The sequence below is a fragment of the Myripristis murdjan genome, chromosome 14 (assembly GCF_902150065.1).
Source record: "Myripristis murdjan chromosome 14, fMyrMur1.1, whole genome shotgun sequence".
Classification (NCBI taxonomy): Eukaryota; Metazoa; Chordata; class Actinopteri; order Holocentriformes; family Holocentridae; genus Myripristis; species Myripristis murdjan.
In genome coordinates, this window is record NC_043993.1 from 23,845,715 (window position 1) to 23,868,716 (window position 23,002).

The following is a 23,002-nucleotide window of genomic DNA, read 5'->3' on the forward strand; positions in this document are numbered from 1 at the left end:
TTTGATGCTTATTTGAAAACTCGCTTAAGAACATAATAAACTTTTCGGGTAACCATAAAAAGTGAATCAGGCTACCCACAGTATACAAAGCAATCGCTGCCATTAGACATTCGCATCCCTGAATTGCTTGCCCATTTTTTAAAAGACCAAATCAATGATACCATCAGTTATTCTCTGCTCCGCAAACAGACTCCTCTGACAATAAATACAGCAGACACAGTTATATAACTAAATCTTTGTTGTTTGTAGCTCTTCAGTGGTATGGCTGCTTTTTTCCCCACAAAACTCTATAATGAAAGGAATTCAAAACCCACCAAAAAGCTGCCAAAACAAAAAACAAAAAAACAGGAATCCAAAACAACAAACAGCAATTATCGACCAATGACCAGGCCATCCTTCCATCATGATGTGATAAACAATGCAGCAAGGAGACTCGAGCTGCATTGATTCAGCTCTATGTGTGTATCTAGCGCTAATTTAGCTATCGGTTTCAAAACCAATATCATTCACATGCTGTTGGTTCCTCTGTAGCAGCTGAAGTGTTCGTGTACCCTGGTGCAAGATTGACAAATAACAGTGAACAGATTTGAGGACAGCTCTCTAATTACATACAATTGTTAGCTGAAAGGGGTCATAGCATTGCTCTGTGAATGTAGGGGAGACTGGGGTAAGATGAGCCATTTTTCATATTTAGGATCACTACATCAAGGCAATCATAGTTTTGTCACTAACTAACATATCTGCATATATTTCAGGATGTTGTGCATCTCTTCAAACAAACAGAATGAGTGTAAACATAACTGTTTCCATAATATAGCATTTCCAAAAAAAGTGGTCTCGTGGCACAACTTACCCCGTGTATGGGGTAAGTTGAGCATAGGAGCGGGGTAAGTTGAGCCGTATCCCTACTCACCCCCCACCTTCCTCCCCACCTCCATCCCACCCCTCCCTCACCTTCTCCCTCCCTAAATAACAGTCACTTCTTCACATTCATATGTATTTTTTTTTATTAAACACAATTCAGCAGGTACAATAAACAGCTGTTTTAACATGCCTTAAAATGCGCTTGGGAAGAGAAAATTAACAGCTGTGTTTTTGGAAAGAAAACACTAGAACACTAGTTTCTTGGTGTCCTTGCTGACAGTAAGGTCAGTTATGAGCATATGAACGTAACACATTTGGTGGCAACGGCCACACTGGCCGTGGCCCCATGCATGGGGGAGGGTTAATATTTATTTAATTTTTTAGACATATAGGCTACAGCCAAAATACACTTACCCTATACACTTAATAAGTAATTGATATTTATTATTTTATTTATTATTTAATATTTAAGACATTTAGGCTACAGCCAAAATACACTTATTAAGTGTATGGGCCTCCGGCTCAACTTACCCCTGGCCAAATGGCTCAACTTACCCCAGAGCTACCATTTTGACTTTTTTAGGCCCCACAGCTAAAATGGTGCACTTTTATGCTAGGTTTATGACCTCATGTTGTAGCTCATAGATACCACAACTGATGTATAAAACAAATTTAAAATGATCTATTTTGGTCTTAACACAATTCTCATGAAACTGATGATAGACTAAATTCACTTTTAAGAGTAAAAAATGTTTTTTTGGAAATAAATGTCTAACCACTTTACCCATGTGGTTCTTACCTTCACAGACTCCATGAAATGATGCCTTCCTCCTAAACATTTGGTCACATGATCAATATTTTTTATCGTTTCCTAGCAACAGGGGGTGGCTCAACTTACCCTTTGGCTCAACTTACCCCAGTCTCCCCTAATGGAAGATGATTACCCCTGCATGCATTTATGAGTCGTATGACTAAGATATTGTTGCTGTGTGTGGCTGTAATATGGGCTGTTATTTGTTGGGCGTAATGCTGCGTGGGTAGAGGCTCATTGATAGCATTTGGTGTACAGTCTTGCATTGGATGAAGCACTTATCCGAGCCGCCAGTCAATCTAAATATCACAGATATTGCTTTGAGCTAGCACAGTGTGTTTGTTAGCCAAACATGCTATGAAAATAATCAGTCACTCCTTAGCCGTCTAATGAACAGTCAACACAAGATGCTTCTACAAAATCCTGCCATTTAAGATTACCTTGATGCTTGTGAGGGCTTGCTACCGATGTGTGCCTCATTACCTCGGGACATTGGTTATTTCATTTCAAGGGTCTGATTTTCATTAACTGCTCTGCCCCCCTGCCCATTAGCAGAATGAAAGCTTGGCTGCGACCATCTGGCTGCTAGCTAGGCCTTGGGGCTGCTTTACGGGTCCACCGAGCTTCACCAAAGGGAGAATCACATGACCGGAGCCTTCTGTGACTCAGGCCAGAGGGAGGATGGGAGTGATGCAAGCGGTGATGCTGCACGCATAGGGATGAGAGAGAAAAAGGACAGAGGTAAATGTAGAGAGAAACGGAAACAGGAGCATGAAGTAATATGAAGTAAGATGGGGTGGAGAAGAAAAAAGGAGAGGGAGAGTGGCAGAGTGAGACAAAATGAGAGGCATCTCAGGTGATCATGACAGTCACTTTCATATGTGATGTATTGTTACTCAGAAGGAAATGAAATAAACTAAAATGACTGTTAATTCCTCACTATGGTGTCTCAATTGTCAGTGAGTGATGACACCACATCACATCTCGGCTCACTGTGCAAGATGACCAGAGTAATCAAAAAATGGGTGCATATTTTACTGTTGCACTTCTTAGTGTTTTTTTATTATTATTTTGAAATAGCATTGCTACTTCACTAATTAAGTGTGAATCTTTGGCTCACTTCCAGTGCTTTAATCTCTGCTCTCCATTGCCGTTCTCGTCCTCTAATTGTTATTGTTTTGACATTGTTTTGCTCAGACTGGCTCTAAATACATGCATGACTTCTCCATTCTCCACTTGTGATGTGGTGAGTTCAATACAGCAGCACTCATATAGCCATCCAGAGAAGCCCTAAACTAGATTTGTGTATCATTTAAGAACGGTGTGTCACTGATCTAGTTCACTGGCTGGATAATCAGATCATTACAGAATGCAGGTAAGACTTTATAGCATTTTTTTCTTGGCTATATTAGGTATATTGCCTATTATAGCCAAACATGGCCTAGATAGCTGTTATTTCAAAAGTATAGTAATAAGGACGGTTGACCTAAAAATCACTTTCAGTGTCAAATTAGGGGACAGCATATTTCAGCAAATCTAGTTAAAGTATAAAGTAGTCATTTATGAAGCATCACTTGCATTGCAGTCACTCACTGGATTGTGATTATTATTTATGGAAATACAAATAAATAGCATTCACATTGCTGTCCATATGAGGTCTAATATTCAGATATAAAGTGGATGACAGCCTAACTGAAGTTAAATTGCCTGTGTGACAAGGAGAAGCGCAATGTGATACTTTATCGATCCCCATGGAGTAATTCTCTCTCCATTTGCATCCGCTCCACAGGGAGGTCAGAGGTCAGTCTCAGCTACAGTGCGGCAAGCCTTCCAGCTGAAAAAGGAATCAGTGTCTTGCTCAAGGACACTTCAGCAGGGCATCGGTCTGCCTACACAAGGCTTTATCATTAAACCCAGGCCCTTAATACCCAAATGACACCCATAATAGTGAATTTACTGGACTCATCCTAGACACCAAAATACAACAATCCTGCTGTGCAGACACTGGTGGACAGTGCACTGGCATGCAGGTGTACAGCCACAGCCGGGAGACATCACCTGAGTACAGGAAAGCGTAAAACAAGTGACCTAAGCGACCTTGAGCGTGTTGTGATTATTCCCGGCACCTCTGAAACATCCAGCCTTCGGGAGCTTCATACACAATGGGGAATGGGAATGAAAGTAGGATGAGAAAAGCAAACAAGAACAAAACAAACAACGGAAAAAAAAGCCACCGAGTGCATTCTTGACTTTGATATCTTGCCTTCATGTGGTCGGTACAGGGCTGCCACAGCCAGACTCAACTGGATAAAGATTTCTTTTGTCCCTGCTGCCAATTCACTTTTTCAGCTTGCACCGAACATGAATTACAATGTTTTAGTTTGGGGAATTTCATTTGTTGATTTCTCAGCTGTCTAGTTGCTTTTTATGGTGGCTTTAATGCTACTTTGATGTAATTTCTTCGTGGGAGTGTATGTAAATGGTAAATGGTAAATGGACTGCATTTCTATAGCACTTTTCTAGTCTACTGACCACTCAAAGTGCTTTACAATGTTTTGCCTCACATTCACCCATTCACACACACATTCACACACTGATGGCAGAGGCTGCCATGCAAGATGCCTAGCTATCCATCAGGGGCGATGAGGGGTTCAGTGTCTTGCTCAAGGACACTTCGACACACTCTGATGGAGCCGGGGATCGAGCCGGGAACCCTCCAGTTACCGGACGAGCGCTCTACATCCTGAGCCCACGCTGCCCCCCTTGTTGTATTTCTTTTAGCTTCACTGTATAATCAATTTCCCTGTTGGGACAACACAGTGACTGGTTGATTTGATTGACTGCAAAAACTGCCTACTGATGAGAGAAGTTAAAAGATCTTGACAAAAATTATGTAAGGTAAAGGAAGGAGCATACACACAGTGTATGCCCCACACAGCAGGTCTAATCAGGGCCAGGTTCAACTCCTATACAAGGCTGAGAGTGCTTCTTTTTTATGACACCGTATCCTAAATTAAAAATCATCTATGGAGGCAACAAGATGTGAAAAGAGTGAAATTATATTCTTCTAGAGGTAGTGAGGTGGTATGAATAATGTGCTGTCCCTGCCTAGTTCTGTAATTGAAAAGCAATAACAGATAGGTTTACTTCTTAAAGTCACTACTGGAAGAAAAAAAAAATCTTAAAAAAAAAAAAAAAAAAAAAAAAACTTTAATCCCAATGAAAAAAGGGAAGAAATGATATTCTCAAAAACAGTTCTAATATATTTTCTTGACTCTTTTTTATGTTTCTTCCTAAGAAAAAACCTATCAATACATAATACTCTTGAAATTAAAGCCCTCATAGCTGTTTAGTGTAAAGCTAGGCCCAAGTAAGTCTGTGTCTCATGTCTACTGAAGCTTTTACAGTTACACTTACACACTTTAGCTAATGTTTAAATCATTTCATGGTCTTAAGTTGGAATGAATTAATGATGAGACCAAATATATCAAATCCAGTTTCCAACTAACTTATAGACAGCTTTGAAATTGACAAACAGGGTTACTTGAATAAACAAATGTTTATTAAACTTGGTGGTGTAGCATCTGAGGGTCTCATTGGTGGGTTTGTCATTACAATTGCTCTCTCTTTGCAGCCGAGCTTCAATCAGACCCACATAACTTTATTTGAAATTCTAGCAGAGATCACAAGGTTTCCAAATATAGCAAATATATCCTGCTGAATTACAGGGGAATGCAATATAAAGTGCAACGTAAATGTAAAAAAAGGTACACAAGCCATCTATTGATATTTTCTGTGTCATGCAACTGTGCGGCCATAAAAGAATGGTTAACTTGGGTTTGAATATTTCACTCAGTATAAGTGTGATGTAGCTTCAATGAAGGGTACGAAATATAGAATATACCAGCAATATTTGAAGCTACTTAAGGTGAAGTTTAAGAGAATATTTGAGTTTAAAGGGTTAACTCAGCCCCTATTTTGAGAAGTCCATAAGGTTTTTTTGGACTCACTACTTTTAACAGTCGGGATGGTAATAAATAGAGCCTCCATAATAACTATATATATTGAGGTGATGACGATATCCTAAGAGCACATCTCAGGTGCTCGAACTAACTAACTTGGAGGAGGCTGTTCCCTCAGCCGACGCTAGGAGCTGTCCGCGGTGCTGAAGCCTCGGCAGCGCTTTCTCTCAATGTGCCGACAGCACACAGAGCCAGGAATCCGCTTACTGAGCGTCCACGCTGAAAAAACACAGGGAGCTCTGCGTTTCACTTGATAATTGTCGAAGCTGCTCTCTGTGCCAACTGCCAAGTAAGCGCGACAGCAGCACGGCTCTGTGGGCTTTCTGCAAACCGGGCAGGCGTTTCATTCCCGTTTTGTTTGTTTTGCTCTGGAAGTATTACTAGTATTATTATTTTTCTTCTTTCTTTTTTTTTAACACAAGGACGTTTTCTGTACGCGAAGAGCGACCTCGACTTTAGTAGACATGTGTATGAGGCAACACTGTCAATTTAAGACCTTCCTCGCCGTTTTGGTTCTTGCTGCTGCGATGGTCAAAACACAAGGACAAGGTAAGAACTTGAATCTTGTTCGTAGTTTAGGGGGAATTGTTCTGTGTATACTTGCCTTTGTTAAAGTACGGGGTGAGAGGCAATGGAAGACCTGATCAATGGCACCTAGTTCACTCTCAGATCTACAAGTGTGTTTGTGGCGCTATTAACACAGGGGTATGTGGAGTGCTTATACAATGCTACTTTTTATCTTTACAGTAAATTTCATCATTTAATATTCAGATTTTTTCAGTCTATGCAGATAAAACGACAAGAATTGTGGTCACACAGTTTTAGCTTTAATATAATTTACACAAGAAACAGAACTCAATCTTAACCCTCTTTTTTTTTTTAACTAGTGGACACACAGATATAGTTTAAAACATCAAACAGGATCCATGTTCAAGAGAAAAAGAAAATAATGCCTAAATGGCTTTATACTCCACCAAAAACTCAAACACAAAAGCTCATGATAAATCCTGAATCATTCCATTGTTTTGTTTTGTTTTTTGCCTTCTTCTTTAGGTTGAATGTACAGTCACACATTGTTCCACCGTGTATCACAACTTCCAGATCTCCTGCAGTTTTTCTCTATTTGTGCAAAAAGTATACACACAGGTGCACACACACCCACACAGTTCTTTGGTGCCAGTTTTTTTTTTTCCACTGTAGAAGAAATAAAGCTTAATATTTCATCTCTAGAGTTATAACAATACTCAAACTTGCAAAGACACCAAACAGTGGCCCAATCAATTGTTCAGCAATTGTTTAGACAAACCCAGCATAAACAGTCAGGAAGTGACTTGTTTGGGCATTGAGGTCTGTGACAGACGGTGCTTGGTAATAAGACTCTAATCCTCAGGGATTGCTGAAGATTATTGACCGAGCTGTTTGACACAGCTGAGTGCTTGTAGAAAACTACATTAGATTCATGCATGGCCTTGTCCTAATTATTTCTCTACTGTCCGTCTGTCCTTTCTTTATCATTGTGACTGTGCTTTCTGTTTGGTGTTGTCTACATTTGCATCTGCATAGTTTTAGTGTCACCCTTTGTCGTGATGTACATCTCTCTTTTATCAAGTAATCGCACAAGACAAGCATCAGCCCCCTCTTCGGTGGTATATGCAGATAAAGATGTCATGTACTGCATAGAGATGAAGCAAAATATCACACAATGTGCAGCCACTATGCAACCTCATCAAGGATGTTAAATAAATAAATAGTCTCACCAGTATAAAGTGTTGCATATAGGATAACATTACCCTTTGCTAGTTTTTCTGTGGCTTAGTATGTTCATGTTTTGATTTTTTATATCAGAACAACTTTCTTACAACTTTCCCAGTTGCATATGTTAGGCTCTCCCTTTACAGGAGTCACCAGATTACTGTAAAGCAGCTGAATAGTCCTTACACATAATACAGCATTAAAATGAGAGAAATCATGAACACAAATTGCACCATCTGCTATTACGAATAAGCATATTTTAATGACACAGTCCTTCAGAGGATGAGATACAGTGTGTGCCAATAAATTGGATGCTATTCTGCATCCTCCTCTGATGAAGCATTTTATGGAACTTGTCTTTCATGATGAAAACGCCTACATTCATAAGGAGCGAGTGATTATTTAATAATGTAATAACTGTGAAAATGAATTCATATGCGAAGCCTGTTTAGGCCATTACACCCCAACCCATCCAAAACTGATGTGAGGCTGTGGAGCAGCATCTGAGACATTATGTCACACTACCAACTAAACATAAAAGCTGAAATCTCTGGAGAAAGAAAAGGTGCTGCATTGCTTTAATCGACTTTCAGATACTTCAATAAGTAAAGAGCAAATCCAGTCCTTGATGGTGGCCTATTGCCCTCAGGAGACATTTTATGTTGCTGTTTCATTTACTTGCTCAGGTACTCAAGCACTCAGCAGTCAAACCCTATACAATACAGTCCTCAGTAGCGTGAGTTGTGTGAATTTTTGAGTGCTTCAGGAATCAGAGTTACACCCAGCCCCATGAACACACCTGCAGTGCTCACTCTCTGCTCAACACTCTAGGGAGAAGAAAATGCATAGTAGGCTATATTTAGAGCAAAACAACATTTAATAGCTTCCATTAGTGCGTTCACTGCTGTTGCTAAGCCAGGGAGGGGTCAGGTAACCCTGGGAAATTGTCTTGGTGTGGACCATCTTAAATTTTAATTCTTCAAGTTTTGATGTTTTGCCATTGCTAGAATTTTTTGAAAGTGTCGGCACAAGTACATTTCATAAGCGAAGTTTCCCTCCTCCTCTCCACATGCTATTGTGAACTTGCCTTTGAGTTGTAACGAGCAGGAAATCCAAACACCCCCATCCATCAATTTTACTGTGTTTAACATGAACACAGGACCAAACATCAAATGCTTTATTTTGTGACCTGCAGGTACATATACATATATATGCCCATGTCCACATTTTATTTCACATTATCAAGTGAAGAAAAAGTCAATCCTTTCAGTAATATATTATTTTAATAATTGCTGTTGGTGTCTCAGAAATAATTTCCAACATGGTCTTTTTTTCCTGTCTTCCTCCCATCCAGCCTTCACTGTATGTTACCCTCTGCTCACCTGTAACAGTGATGCACTTCATTGTCTTTTTATTACAAGTTTAAGCTACTTTTTGTATTTATGATTCACTGCAGCTTGAGCTTTAGATTTTATGGCCATGTAACTAAATTCTGCTCAGTAACACTTTACAATAACACTGGCTTATATAACATTAACATCTAATGAGTGATTCTGCAATTATGAATGTGCCAAGCGATTGTCTTTATGCTTTTAGGCATTATAAAGGTTAATTTAAACATTGCTTCATATTCAGTAGGTCATATTTGTTGCGTGGGCAGGACTGTTTCACACCATGCAATGTAAAGTGAGTTTTACTATGGGAATAAATGAATTTCTCCACTCTGTCTCGCTCACCTCCAACATTTCACGTTCATAAACTTTGCATTTTCATAATGATATTCAGTACAAAAACATATTTTTTTACTTTCTTATTTAGTGAACTATGATAATATTGGCCTGCTCAGTTTCAAGCGGATTCACATCCTCATCCAGGATAAGAAACAAAATGTCAGACTATATTTTAAAGTGTCATCTATATCTATATACCTATATCTATATCTATATCTATGTGTGTGTGTGTGCATGAAATATACTGCTGCTTGCAATTTAATTATATACATACATTATACATTTATGTATTAACAATCATGTTAATTAAACTACACGGGAGGGTCATTTCTTTAAGAGGAGAAGCAACAAAAAAGGTTTTAAGATGGGTCATCAAAAACTTTTCAGAGGTCTCGGTCCCCTCATGTACACCGTAAACTGAAGGAAGAAAATAAGACTCAACAACCACTGCAGCAGCAACACACACAGCCCCTCAATATGTTTATCTTTGCCTTCAGTCTTGTGGCTTTGTGATTTGTCTTTCTGTTAAGAAATGAAACTTTAATGTTGTACCGGGCAGCGTGGTGATTCAGATGGGTGTCCTCTGGGTGCCTCAGTTTCCTCACACAGTCCAAAGACATGCATGTCAGTTGGACTAGAGACTCTAAATTACCCACAGATGTGAATGTGACTGAGGTCAGCCTGGTGTCAGCGCTGTGGTGGGCTGGCAATTCCCAGCTGCCTGCCCAGTGCATGCTGGGATAGACTTCAGAATCTCCATGACTTATTAGTGGATTAGTAGATAAAGAAAATGAAGGAGTAATCAATAACATAGATGCTGTATTTAACATACAGCAACATACAATTCATATTCACCAGTAATTTGAGTGAGCAAATATGTGATTAGAAGTAAATCAAAGCTCACCTCTTGATAACTAAAACCAAGTTGTGGTGAAATTGTTTAAACTGACTCAGGATATTACAAGGTGCTGATACAGGATACATCTACCTACATCTACCCCCAGCAAAACTGTTTGAGGAAGTTGAAACCAAATTGCAATTATAGTAATAAAATATATCTGTAGTTTAACACAAAACAACTAGCATAAAGATCTTTCTGGTAATTGAAGTGACCAAACTTTGTATGAACATTACCTTTGAAAGCAGCAGCTTGGTCTTGTTAAGAGGTGTTGGTCACATTTACACTCTTCAGTGCCGCATGTAATCAAAACTTCACATTGTATCCACGGTACAGGGTTGAATCAAACTGTGGCATTAAAATAAATAAATTGAAGTTGATTTAATATCAGAAATGTTTAATGAGCAAGTTCGCTGTTCTGTCTCTAGTACAGGTCCAGTACTTTACTAATTGTATCTTTTTAAATATATATTTGAATTATTATGTCCATTAAAATCTTTGTAGCCACAGAGAGTGGAGAGCCGCTGACGGCCCTGACATGGCACTTTACATTTTACACTTTTTAATGGCATTCAGCTGAGCCTATTATCTTTATGCTTACACTTTATCTTTGCCTGTTAATATGTAGTGATCTGGGAGTTGGAGAAAGGGATGTTTTATGTATCCTAAAGCTCATTAAATGAATTATGATCTCCAGGTGGATGGGGCTCTATTTAACATGCTACCATTGGTTTCAGTATTGTGCAATAGATGGAAGGCTGTGTTTAAGGATATAAATAATGGCTTTTTCAGTATGCTGCTGGAAGACCAACGCATGGCTTATGTTGGATAAAGGCTCCATAGATTGATAACATTTTTATTAAATAACCCTGAAGTTCTTCAAATTGCAATTAAAATGTTAAGTTCATGAGGTGACAGAATATGGCAAAAGCAAAGGCCTGATCCTTATTTAAATTCATAATCTTAAAGTGTGAGGTTTATATGAATGTTTACACATCCTTCCGTTCACTTTGGTCCCAGTGAAGGAAAGAGGGATCATTTATTAGTTTACTTGTACTGCATTTACGGCCTTGCTTGAGTGAGTCTCATTCAATTCAGTTTAAAGGGAAAAAAAAACAGGACAACAAGACTCATACTTAGTGGAGTGCAGATCTCCACCAGGCGTATCTCCCCATTTCTGATGCTCAATCTTAGGTGACACACTACATCTTTTGTTGCCTACTGGGAGAAGGGAACATACACAGGCACTGCCTGCGTATGTTTCTTTCCTTGGCGCTCAGACTTAGGCAAAAAAAGGTTTTTCAAAGGTTTTCTATCATTACAAGCACAAGAGCTCCTTGACCATATAGTTATAATTGTGCACAAAAAATACCAGTCTGATAGGCCCAGTAGTATGCGAGATTAGCCGCAGACAGATACACGCACACATAGGAAGTGCACGCACACATACAAAGGCAGATGAACACGACCAAACACAAAATCCCCTCCAGGCTACCTCCTGGTGCAGATTATTATTGTTCGCTCATATCACAGTAGCTGACAGTTTGGTCTTGATTTGCGAACATGGAATCAATAGGGTGAAGACTGTGCTGATAATGTCATTTTAAGGTAAAATCTGAAACAGCTCCACAGACAGCGAATAGGATGATGACTCCGGAAACTGCCGTTTATATGGGCGCAGTTTCAGGTTCACACCTGTTACCAGCACAAAGAAATTACTGTCCTACTCAGTAGAGGAGCTGCACATTCCTCGTGAATACATGAACGGTTAGAGCACTGATTTTCTGCTTCCCAGCTACAGAGGAGTTATTCATGCTCACAAATATTCATTACATTTTCTGAGATCATGGAAATAAAACAGCATAATTCTGCCCATAGGGTGGATTGTTGCTTTAAACCGCATGCTTGAAACATGAACATCCTATAATTCCAGAGGAGGGGATAGAAATCATTCAACACCTGTTTGTTCGATTGCCAGTGATTAACATCATCAAGGGCTATTCAGCATCTGTGTGCTGTCATAATTAGTTTAACTTTCCCAAGGCCTGTCAATGGTAAATGAGAGTCATTATACCAGAATGCCCCTCTTCAAGGCTTGCCGCCTGCCTGCCTCAGCCCCTCTCTCTGCCTGTCTCAGTCTCTTTCACTGCCTCCTAGGTGGAGCTCACAGCCTGGCTGAATGCTGCTCATTTTCAGCTCTTCATGTGCAAATGCTTCTCGTTCCATCAGTATGTTCTGTGCATCCTAATTTGAGTCATTGCCTCACATATTTCTGCCTCTCAAGACTGTGGGGGTTTTATTTGTCACAGAAAGCATACTTTGCATGGATCTTTTGGGGTGGAATTTTATTTTCAATTGCTTTTACTGTTTAGATTGGACTGCATCTCCAACAGCTGGCTTTACCCTACACAGAGTAACAGAGTATTCTACAGGATTAAATGAGACTGTGCTTTAACATGAAGGAGACTACTGCTTACTTTAAAAAAAAAAAAAAAAAAAAAAAAAAAAAAAAAATCAGATGCAAATTCTAAATAGTTGGGTACATGGTTCACTCCATATTGTCTCTACTTTGTATGTGAATTGCCATAGCAGGTGTGTCAAAATGCACTGCCAGATTTAATTTAAAGGTTTTCAGCTTTAATAAATAAATAGATAAATAAATAATAATTAGTCTACATTTTTTTAAAAGCATGGTTTCTATATTTCATTCTGCATGAAATACTTGACAAATTCAGAAAGCTCAATGAAGAAGCCATCTTTTGAATTTTTGGTCAATTATTCTTGATGTGAAATGATTTCCTAAAGTCTGCAACTCATAAATATCACCAAAGTGTTTTCCTATAAATTTATTTGACAGGATTTCATTCCACTTTTCAGACATTTTGCATGTCATTTTATCTCAGAGCAGAGACAGAGATGAGTTTTCTTGGCTTTAAATTATCCAGAGTCAGTGAATATTTTGGAGTGGGCTTGCATATTTTGGGATGAATGGGAGAAAGTAAAACAAAAGGTTACCATGTATTGTTTTTTTTTTTTCTTAAACAGGTTCAAGTATGAACAGAAGCAGCTTTACTCATTAATAATTCAAAATATGTCTGAGCTGCTGTTCATGTGCATACTCACGTTGAGTGTCAGTAAAGGCAGGTTTTATGACAAAATTGACTGGAACGTGGGAATTCATGCATTCATGCAGCTAAGTAGCATTCACACAGTCATGTGGCAGTATGTGCTGATGAGTGTATGTGACTTAAAACAGATTTATGGGCTGTTTATAGCATCAGCAAAATAGTATGAGACTGAAATGTGACTCCAGGATGTTCCAAGCAAGGCCTGATGTAACTTTGGTGGTTGAGTCTACATCAGTGGTTCTCAACTGGTTGGTCGCAGTCCAGACGTGAAGCGCAGGTAAATTCTGAGTAGACTGCAGGCACATGTTTCCATTTTGTCACAGTCCTCATTTTCATGATTAGAAATTTTGCAAATTTCATGAAATTCTTTAAAATACAGCCTTAAAGGATAGCACTGAGAGAAGAAATAGGTGTCCTAATAGCATGTCCCTTCTTACTGGTGTAACTGATATGGGTTCCTGGTGTAGGGATTTAGACAATTAAGTGATAGTTCTACTTCTGTTTTGTATCAACACAGTCTAGATCTTCTTGAGCTTTAAAACAGGTTTACAATAAAGCAGATTTATAATAAAACTGACAACATGGCTCCCCAGGGAACACAATAGGAAATTTCCTCCAGAGTAAACACTAACACAGCCAATCAATGCATGATATATCACTCTCAAAACGGAGGACTGGGGCAGGACTTCGTTGTCCGAGGGCAAAGGTCAAAGTGGGCTGCACACATTTATTGTATTCCAAGTGAAGAGCCCCCCCTCCAGCCTAACCCTGAATAAAGCAATGTCTATCACTTTGTCAAGGCAGCACATAGTGAGCTTACTTTCCACCTCCCTTCCCTTTGGCCTGGTGCCTTATCGATCCTACCAGTCGTCCACTGAAAAAGAGTCGGCATGGTGAGCCTCCCTCGGGCCAAGCCTCCTTTCCACACCTTTCACGCTCTGGCTGGCCGTGCACACACCTCCCTAATCAGGACTGGCGTGTTCTGCGGCTGCAGAGGGGATGGCTCTCTGAAACGATTAGGCCCGGGGACAGCTCCAGCTCTCTTCCCCTCTTCTCCACGCCAGATCCCATCTAGAAAGCATTTCATCTGTGGCAGTGGAAGGGCTTATGTAGGGTCGGAGAGTGCTGTGTGGAAAGCAGCAGGTAATAGGCTGTGTAATGTGTTTGGGGGAGCAGTTTTAGTATTCACAGGTAGTGCTGACCTCTGGCAGGCTGAGCCACCCCCACAGTAATTTCCTCTGAAAAGATGTAATTGAATTCATCAGGATGAGTAAACATATTATAAGTAGCAGAGAAAGATAACAATGTTGTGGATAGATCAAGGAAGGGGATAGTGGCTCCGCAAGTAATTGAAAATAGTCAGAGACAAAACAAGCAAAAAAAAAAAAAAAAAAAAGCCTGGGCAGGACACCGGGACAGTCAATATATTTGTGCTGCTGTTTTTTTTTTAGGCCTTTCTAAGTGCACTAGAATACCTTATGTAGCTTCCTTTGATGATTAAATATTGTGTAAAACAAAGCACTTTATTCCTGCAGAGGAAACGTGTTACAGCAAGAAGAAAAAAAAAATCAGTCTGGGGTGGTTCTCTTCGAATTAAATGATTCAGATTTCATTTATAGATATTACCAAAATAGCAGGGAAACATCAAATATCTGAAACAAGTATTTCATCAAAGCACCGTTTCTCCTACAAATTACTATTCCATCGTCCTCTAGTAGTCCGTCTTTATTGGGAGACAATTTTTTCTTATGAGCCAGTTTGCCTTTTATTGTTTTTTTTTTTCTCTTTACCTTGACAGCAATGTCACTCCAAAACTCATCACCCAAAAGCAAATATTCTTCTTTATCTCATTGCAATCAATTGTCTGACTGTGAACCTCACTGTGGCTGCCTTTCCTTCCACTTTGTTTTCACATCCACTGAGATTTTCCCTCCACAGATGTGTGATTTTGTGTACAAGTACGGCTGATCCCAGGCAGATCATGGGGAGATTCTAAAACCGTTTAATTTGTGCAGTGGAAGCGAGCAGATAACACACTGAATTCACCCTTCGTTTGAGCCATTGGCTGAAATGAAGCAAAAGTACAACAGGCTTGCATCCCCCTTTTCAAAGCGTTTTGAACTGCTGATGTTTCCAGCTCAGACAATGCAGGCGGAGAGCGGAGGGCTGTGATGCTGTGATGTGGCCATGAGCCTCGTTCTCTGTAGTGAGATGTGTCGAAGCAGGATCCCCAAGGAACAGTGTATAATTTAGAGATTCTAACATCGACCGCCATCTCCAAAATATTGAACGTTGTCACTCTGAGCAACTGTGGGGTGGTCAGGCAATTGTCTGTCAGCTGCAAGGCGGTCTGCTGCTTCTGCTTCTCTCCTGATGATGGAGAGCCAGCTCGTTGTGGCTGCTCTGATCTGTCAGAGCTGTGCAGCAGCCTTTAAATAGACTGCTTGTCCTTAAGAATGGATTGCTTAGCAGGGAACAGCTGGATCTCTGTTAGACCATGCAATTGATTGCTGGACCAGCTTTTAGCAGCAGCGTCAGTATGGACTAATTCTCCCTTTCACCTGCTTTTCTGCCAAGCTCACTTTATGCAAGAAACTAGAGGCTGAAAAACAAACAAAAAAATTGTTTTAGTAAATTCGGAAAGTGTGATTTGGATTGTTACTCTGTTCTCCATGCTTTGATACTGCACATTTTTAAGAACAGACCCATAAGTGTCCTGAACCTTTCATTCCCCCCTTATCTACATAAACTCACAACAAAGAGTGCTACACCAAGTTGAATGCGACAACGCATCTCTAAGATATTTTTAGATGGCATGAAATAGATGTGAAATGATGTTTGAATTTCTTGCAGGAACTCGTAGAAATGGGTTAGCTGCTGTGCAATATCTATTGCAGTGGGTTTAAAAAGCTTCCCATTGGTGGAGGAAGAGCTTGGTAAGCCAAACAAGTCCTTTTGTGATGCTTGTGATGAACAATGAGGCAGTCATTGCTGAGAATTTCTGTGTTTGGGTTCCCTCTTTCCTTGCATTATGCATTGGAAGATAAAGAAAGACCAGCATTGGAAAGCTGACATGTTTACAGTGTACAAAGCAGTATTCTTCTCCATACACCTGTGTTATTTATTTATCTTTCTGTCCTCGCCTGTGGAGTTGCACGTCAATATGTTTGTCCTACATCACTTTAGGGACACACCTGACAGTGGAGAGGCCTGCAACTAAATGTGTTTTTTTCCTCCTGCTACAGTAGATGATCTTGGAGCAAAGAGGGAAGCAGAGCCAATGTGATAGGCTGGTTTTTATGGATCTCTTTTTCAGTTGTCCTTCAGCGTTTCTGATTTTAGTGCTCAGCAGAGCATGGTGGTGTTATCTGACAACACCACAGTATCTGGACATTTGAGAAGTCACATGACCTTTCAATATTAGGAGTAAGTCAGACATCTGTTCCTGACCATAGACTATAAATAACCAATTCACCGGCTTTAATAGCTTTCTGAATGGCGCTGTTAACTTGGTATTGTTAACGATAAATTGGATATATTTTGTGCAGTTATTTACCATATTTATAGCCACTGGTTTGTGAGAGAGTTGTTCTTTTGAAAAGCTCTGGCCGAGGCGGAACAGCGAATCTTCCATTAGTTCAGTGTTTGTGTTTGTATTTTTTATGTCAGTTTGATTCAGCGCTAACAAAGCATTTAAATTTGTGAGGTCTGTTTGGCTGTCAATAGATGTTTACTGCGTGTATCTACAGGTGTGCATGTGTGTGTGTGTGTGTGTACACCCATATGCACATACACATTAAGCCATACACAGCAATACCCTCCGGTCCTTGTGGCTGATTTACAATATATTGGAGTCCGTGTACCCTAGCACATAATACTTTTTAAAAATAAATCTCAATAAAAAATACAGTACGTTTAAGGGCTATACCGAGCTATACAGTATGTTTAATTAGTTCATCAGTAAATTACTATTATCAGTTGCTGCTTTCTCTGTCTACTTTTTTTAATTCTATGGGTCAAAAAAAATGTTTGGTTGTCTTTGTGTTCAAAAATGACTGCATGACCCCACGAAGATAGAATTTGTAGCGCGATGGCTCAAAGATGGACACATTTCCAAAAATAACAGTGAAGTTAAGAATGCTGGTCAGAAAAAGACGATAGAATGAATGAAGCCTGGATATAGCCGCCTCCTGCGTGTTTTTAACCCAAACGGCTGACTCTATAAGGCAGCGCTGCGTCTCAGGCTATGGTTAGGCTTAGGGTTAGCTATTGCTCAAGATGAGGGTTAGGTAATGCTACCTTACAGACAGGTTTAAGTGCCAGAACATACTGTAAGTGGATACTACAGTGCAAACTCCAGGCAAGCTGGGTTGAAATCAGGAAAATGTTAATGCTCAATTCAGTAGATGCTTGAGTTGTGCTGGAACTATTTGAGTGGTGGAGGTGAAAAACTGATCAAATAAATAATTCATGATCTCTTATTACTGCCACTTGAATGGCATAATTTACAGAACTGTTAAAAAAAAGCAATATCACATGAGAGGGCGTGCTGTTATACCTCATATCAGCACACCTGTGATTTGGTTGTAGGCAAGAGGCAGAGTATCATGCTGATACGGTAACAGCACTCCCTCTTGTGATGTCACTTTATTGTAGTTGCAGTGGAAACACGGCCATTCTATATACTTAGAATGAATTTAAATCTTAATAGAGTCGCATATCTTTATAGTTATTATGCTATAAGTGAATAAGCCTTTATTATATTCGTTTTCCTTAATTGACCAGAAATCTTGTTTAATCTTTAAATCAGTTATGAAACGGTAAATATGACAGTGAAAAGTACCAAAAAAAGACAATGTTTCTCACCACGGACCGGACAAGAGCTTTTTATGACACTGTATACTCATATACTCTGTAGGAATAGACTGGGTGGAAAAGAAGATCATTCATTTTAAGGCGATTGTGATTCTCTTGGAGATTAAACTTTTTTCAGTTTTTGTATGGACACTGTAGGTCTGCATGAGTAGAGTTAACCATCAGTATTGGTGGCAGTATTGGTCTCATTTACAATTATTTTCAAAATATAAATCCTAAATTTCACTGCTAACAGGCAGCGTGATTCGACCAATAATATTTTTGGTTACAATTCACAAGATGTCATTTTAAAGTTTTTCCTAGATTTTGTTAACCCAGGTAAGATCTTTTCAACTCCTGGCCTGATTCATAAAGGTTCACACGCTTTCACACAACCAGAACCAAAAACTATTGGTCATTGATCAGTTCTACTGGAGAGGTTGGGGCTAAGTGCCTTACTCAGTAGTTGTTGAAAGAGATGGATCATTCTTGATTTACTTTGCGTGCTTAGATTCTCTCAGCAGGATTTGAACAGGCAACCTTCCATTGCAAGACCTTTCCAGCCTTTAGGGTGCCATTAAGTTGAGTACGAATCATTGTTCATCAGTTTTTGATACACAGTGAACATGTTGTTCAAAAATGAAATATCATTTTAGACTTTTTATGGGTACAATCATGTGTATCATCAGCTAGCTGGTTCTTTCAGTGCACAGTTATGTCTGTGTATTAGACTGCTTTTATTACTGAGCTCATTCTGAATGATGCTGCAATCTTTGGGATCAGGACTATAGGCTGAAATCAGTCAGCTACCTTGTGAAATAATAACTGCATTTTGCTTCAGAAACATTTACAGCCAGATAAAACACATTTTCACAAAACAGAAGCAGCAGCAGTATGAGCTCTGGAGTAAATGTCTGCCAACCGAAGTTATTCTCCTTTCTGCCAAGATATTTAAACATGCAGGGATCAGCAAACATTCAGTTTTCAATTAAATGCAGTGGCCTAAATTGTTGAATTTGAAGTTCTTGTTCATCTATACATGCTTTGCAAAGTGTTGTGACATTCAAATTGAGGGGAAAAAGAATATGAACAATGAGTGACCCATTTTTGGTCTTCTGGTCAGCGTATTATCTATGGGCTATGACAACAGCAAGACCCTCTTTATTGCAGGGGGTTAAACACATAATTAGCTGCAACAGAGAAATTCTATAACAAAAGCATTTCATGCATCTGGAGAACATGTTTGGGGGCTGTAACAGAGTTCAGAGTCATATGGAAAATATGAGAGGACCAGCTTGGCAAATAAGCATCATTTAATATAGAGGAATCTGTAGCCAGCCATATGCCAGGTCTCTGATGGCCTCAGCACAACAATAGTTCAGCTGGTGCTCAGCTTCTTGAAGCTCTCAATTCATTAGACTTTTCAGTCCGATGGTGGTGCCTGCTGGTGCCAGTGGCACTGTCAAGAGAGAAGTAAATCATTAATTGGACGTATATAGAGTGGGGTTGCATTGGTCGGCCGGCCACAACAGCCTGTCAGCCTCTCTATCCACAGGGGGTTGAGTAGAAGATTGAAAACGTGTGCATAATTAAGACTAAACTTTTCTGGTAAATATATTTATTTCTGTAGAGAAATGCAAATCCATTAATTAACTTACTCTGTGTACTTCATTACATTCAGGGTCACTGCAGGGCTGGAAAAGAAAAGGGTATGCCTGTACATGTACACCTGTACAATCTTATACAGTCCAATACAAATGTTCTGCCATAAAATTTATTTTTATGACGCCTATATAGTTCAGGTTATCTTTTTATTTGTCACAGTAATAGAGGTGTTAATTCAATTATATGTTTTGTATTGAGCTCATAGTTAGTGCTGCTGTTGTACTGGACTGCATTTTATTGAGAGGTGTTTCAAATATTTTGCCCCCCTCATGTATATGAATAGAGAGGACAAAAAATAGAAACACCTCTAAATATAACCCTCTCCAGTACAAGAGCTCTGCAAAACTACAACCTCAATAATAAACATACAGTTAAATTTACACATTCCCAAACCTGTCAACAAAAATGGAACATGATAAACGTTCTTAAAAGGTAAAATTTATGACAGAGTTGTTGCACTGAACTGCATTAGATTGTACAGGTGGACCTGATAGAGTGACACTCCTCTCTGAGTCACACTCGCAGCTGTGGAGGGCACAAGGAGGAGGGTTTAAAAACACGGGTAAACACAGAGATGCACTTGTCATTCACCACCTGAAGCAGGAAGCAGTTCTTTCCATGGCTGCCAATAGACACATATCTAGCTGAGCCATTTTATTTTTATTTTTATTTTTTCTGAAAAGACTTCCATGCTCTGATCTGAGTCTTACAAGCCCCTTGGTCTATTTTAACTATCCCTGCAAAGTATAACAACCCCAAAATGATCACCATTATGCCATAAGATATGTTTTAGTTGGTTTTAATTTGTCTGTAAAGTGTAACCGTTATTTGAACTTTGGGACAAAGTGATATCGCCACACATTCCGTGATTTTCCATGTCATTCCTCAGTGTTTATAGTCAAGTGAAAAGGCTGTGTGGCAAAACAGCCTTTGACAAATTAATGTTAGCATGATGGAATCTACATTCGCATGATTTTTCATCTGTCGTTCTTCATGTGCACTTCTGTGTTGTGGTATCAGAATCATGAATTGGCACTGATGTCCACACGTTCTCTGAGGGCTTTATAGTCCACCTACACTCCCTGTTAACTGGTTTGCGACAGCCTACACATAGCAAACCCTTCATGTGGATGTCCAACAGAGGTGGAATAGGTAGGGCAAGGGTATAGTGGATGGATTTAGCCTCGTTCCCAGGCTTTTTCCTCTGTAGCGAGTTAAAAACCATCAAAGGTCTCCAATTATTGTGGAAAACGTGGAGGCTAACAAGGCCTATCCACTGTCCTGACAGTGGTCTCTCAAGTTGCCCATCTGAATTTGAGCAGGAAACCACAACTTGCTAATGCTCGCAATGATTTACATGTCTCTTCAGTAACATCAATAGCATTCTGAATATTAATTCAGAGAGGTCTGTATTTTGCTGAACACCTATTTTTCACACCCGTTCTATCCCTGGAGAAACCAAACCCAAACCCAGAAATTCAAAAATTCTCAAAACTGTAAATGCAAGAAAATATGGGAACGAGATTAAGCCAAAGACACTCACACTCATACCTATGGGCCATACCTAGAGCGTTCGATCCACCTGACCTGCATGTAGAAGGTAAACTATGTGGCCATGGGGAGAACATGCAAACGAGCCGGAAAACACCCTGGTTAGGAGTTGAATCCGCATTCTTCCTGCTGTAACACAAAAGTGCTAACTGCTGAACCACCATGCCACCCAGAAATGCACCAGTTTCAAAGGATCCATTTATTGCCTTTCATTTTTATTTTAAGAATAATAGGGAACACTTCAGAAACACTATTTCTGTGCCCTGGGAAGCTCTGCTTGTCAGCTCACAATAGACTGTCTGTTCTAATCACTACAATTTTTAACAGGCAGTCTGAGAAGGACCAAAGAACCACAGAGACTGCTTTGGATATTGCTTCTCTAGCAGACAGTCCTTACACTGGTCTCTTGAGTTTTTTTTTTTTTTTTTTTTTTTTTTTCGCAACCACCATCACCAGCTTCATAAATACAGCTACTGCCTCTTTTAGTGGACCTCTTAAAAGCTGGAACAAGAAACTCAGATGTTCGTTGGCAGGCAGAATTGGGAAAAGCAGGCAAAATGTTCGTCTCAAGGTATTGTTTGAGCAAACATCCATGACTCTACGAACTAAATTCATGCTTCTGGAATATTGCTGCATTTTACATGAAATTCCCCAATGTGTCCCATGTTTTTATCAGGACAAAAAGAATCCAGCGGAGAGGAGAGGCCTTGAGGTAATGACTTGGTCACACTCTCCAGAATACAAGGCCTGTCTCTTATTATCTCCACACAACACAGGGCAAGGAAACGACATTGATTTCTTTTGGCATCACTTGTTTTCAAAAAATGTATTTCCCATTTTTTCCACACTAAATTCAGAGTACATTTTTTTCCACACTAGATTTAAAGTAAGGAACACACGCGCAGCATAGCATAAAAGCTGCAACTTTCACATTGAGGAGTACTACATCTTCAATGAGATCACAACTGTGAGGGCATATCCTGAATTTCCATGGCAAGACTTGTGCCTCGGTTGCTCTAAGGTAGCAGGCTATAAACAATTTGACAAGGAGAGTGCATGAATGAGAGGAGAGTCACAGAGAGAGAGACAGAAATGAGTCGTCTGTTTGCATTAAGGTGAACATAAGATGTGCCATTTGGTGGATGCTTTTATCCAAAGTACCTCATACTACCATGAGCGCTTATACTTTCAGCATGGACGCCCTTAGAAATCACACTCTTAAATCTGACAGTGGTAATACCATGCTCAACTCTGAGCCACAAGACCACAACCTGTAGCATTGTTGGATGTTTTCACTCAAAGCAGTACGTGGTAGATGGTAAAAAATACAAAACAGTGAATGTGCTGGTGCCTCCCATGTGGAATGAATCCCAAATTCTGGATTTGTTAGGTGCCAAGCACAACCCAGAAGTTTATGGTTTAGCTTGATGTGGCACCCACTCAAGAGAAAAGTGAGGGCCAGCTGGTCAGGTGTCATGTTATTTTATGGCTAGGCATGCACAAAAAAGGAGGACACTCACTAAATAGCTTCTCGACATCATGTCTAATCCAGCTTGAAGGTGACATGATTGTATTTTGCCGCACATACAATATGTACTCGTCATAGTAGTTTCATTTGGCAAGTAAACAAATCTAGACAAGGTTTTAGCAAAGCTGGAAAGAAAAAAAAATCTCATCACAAAAGTGCACCGCTTGGCTCCAGTGCAATTACCTTCTGTAAATGAAGT

The 23,002-nt window shown here is 39.7% G+C and overlaps 1 protein-coding gene across 4 annotated transcripts in view; it reads left to right on the plus strand.

Annotated features, from left to right (window-relative positions):
• The first annotated feature begins 5,887 nt into the window (after window positions 1-5,887).
• LOC115371122 (seizure protein 6 homolog) overlaps window positions 5,888-23,002 on the plus strand; it is a 133,269-nt gene continuing 116,154 nt past the window's right edge. For all 4 annotated transcript variants that reach the window (XM_030068275.1, XM_030068277.1, XM_030068276.1 and 1 more), the window contains exon 1: window positions 5,888-6,246. In XM_030068275.1, coding sequence (XP_029924135.1) covers window positions 6,162-6,246 — 85 coding nt within the window. In that variant the 5' untranslated portion in view covers window positions 5,888-6,161. The remainder of the gene's footprint in view (window positions 6,247-23,002) is intronic.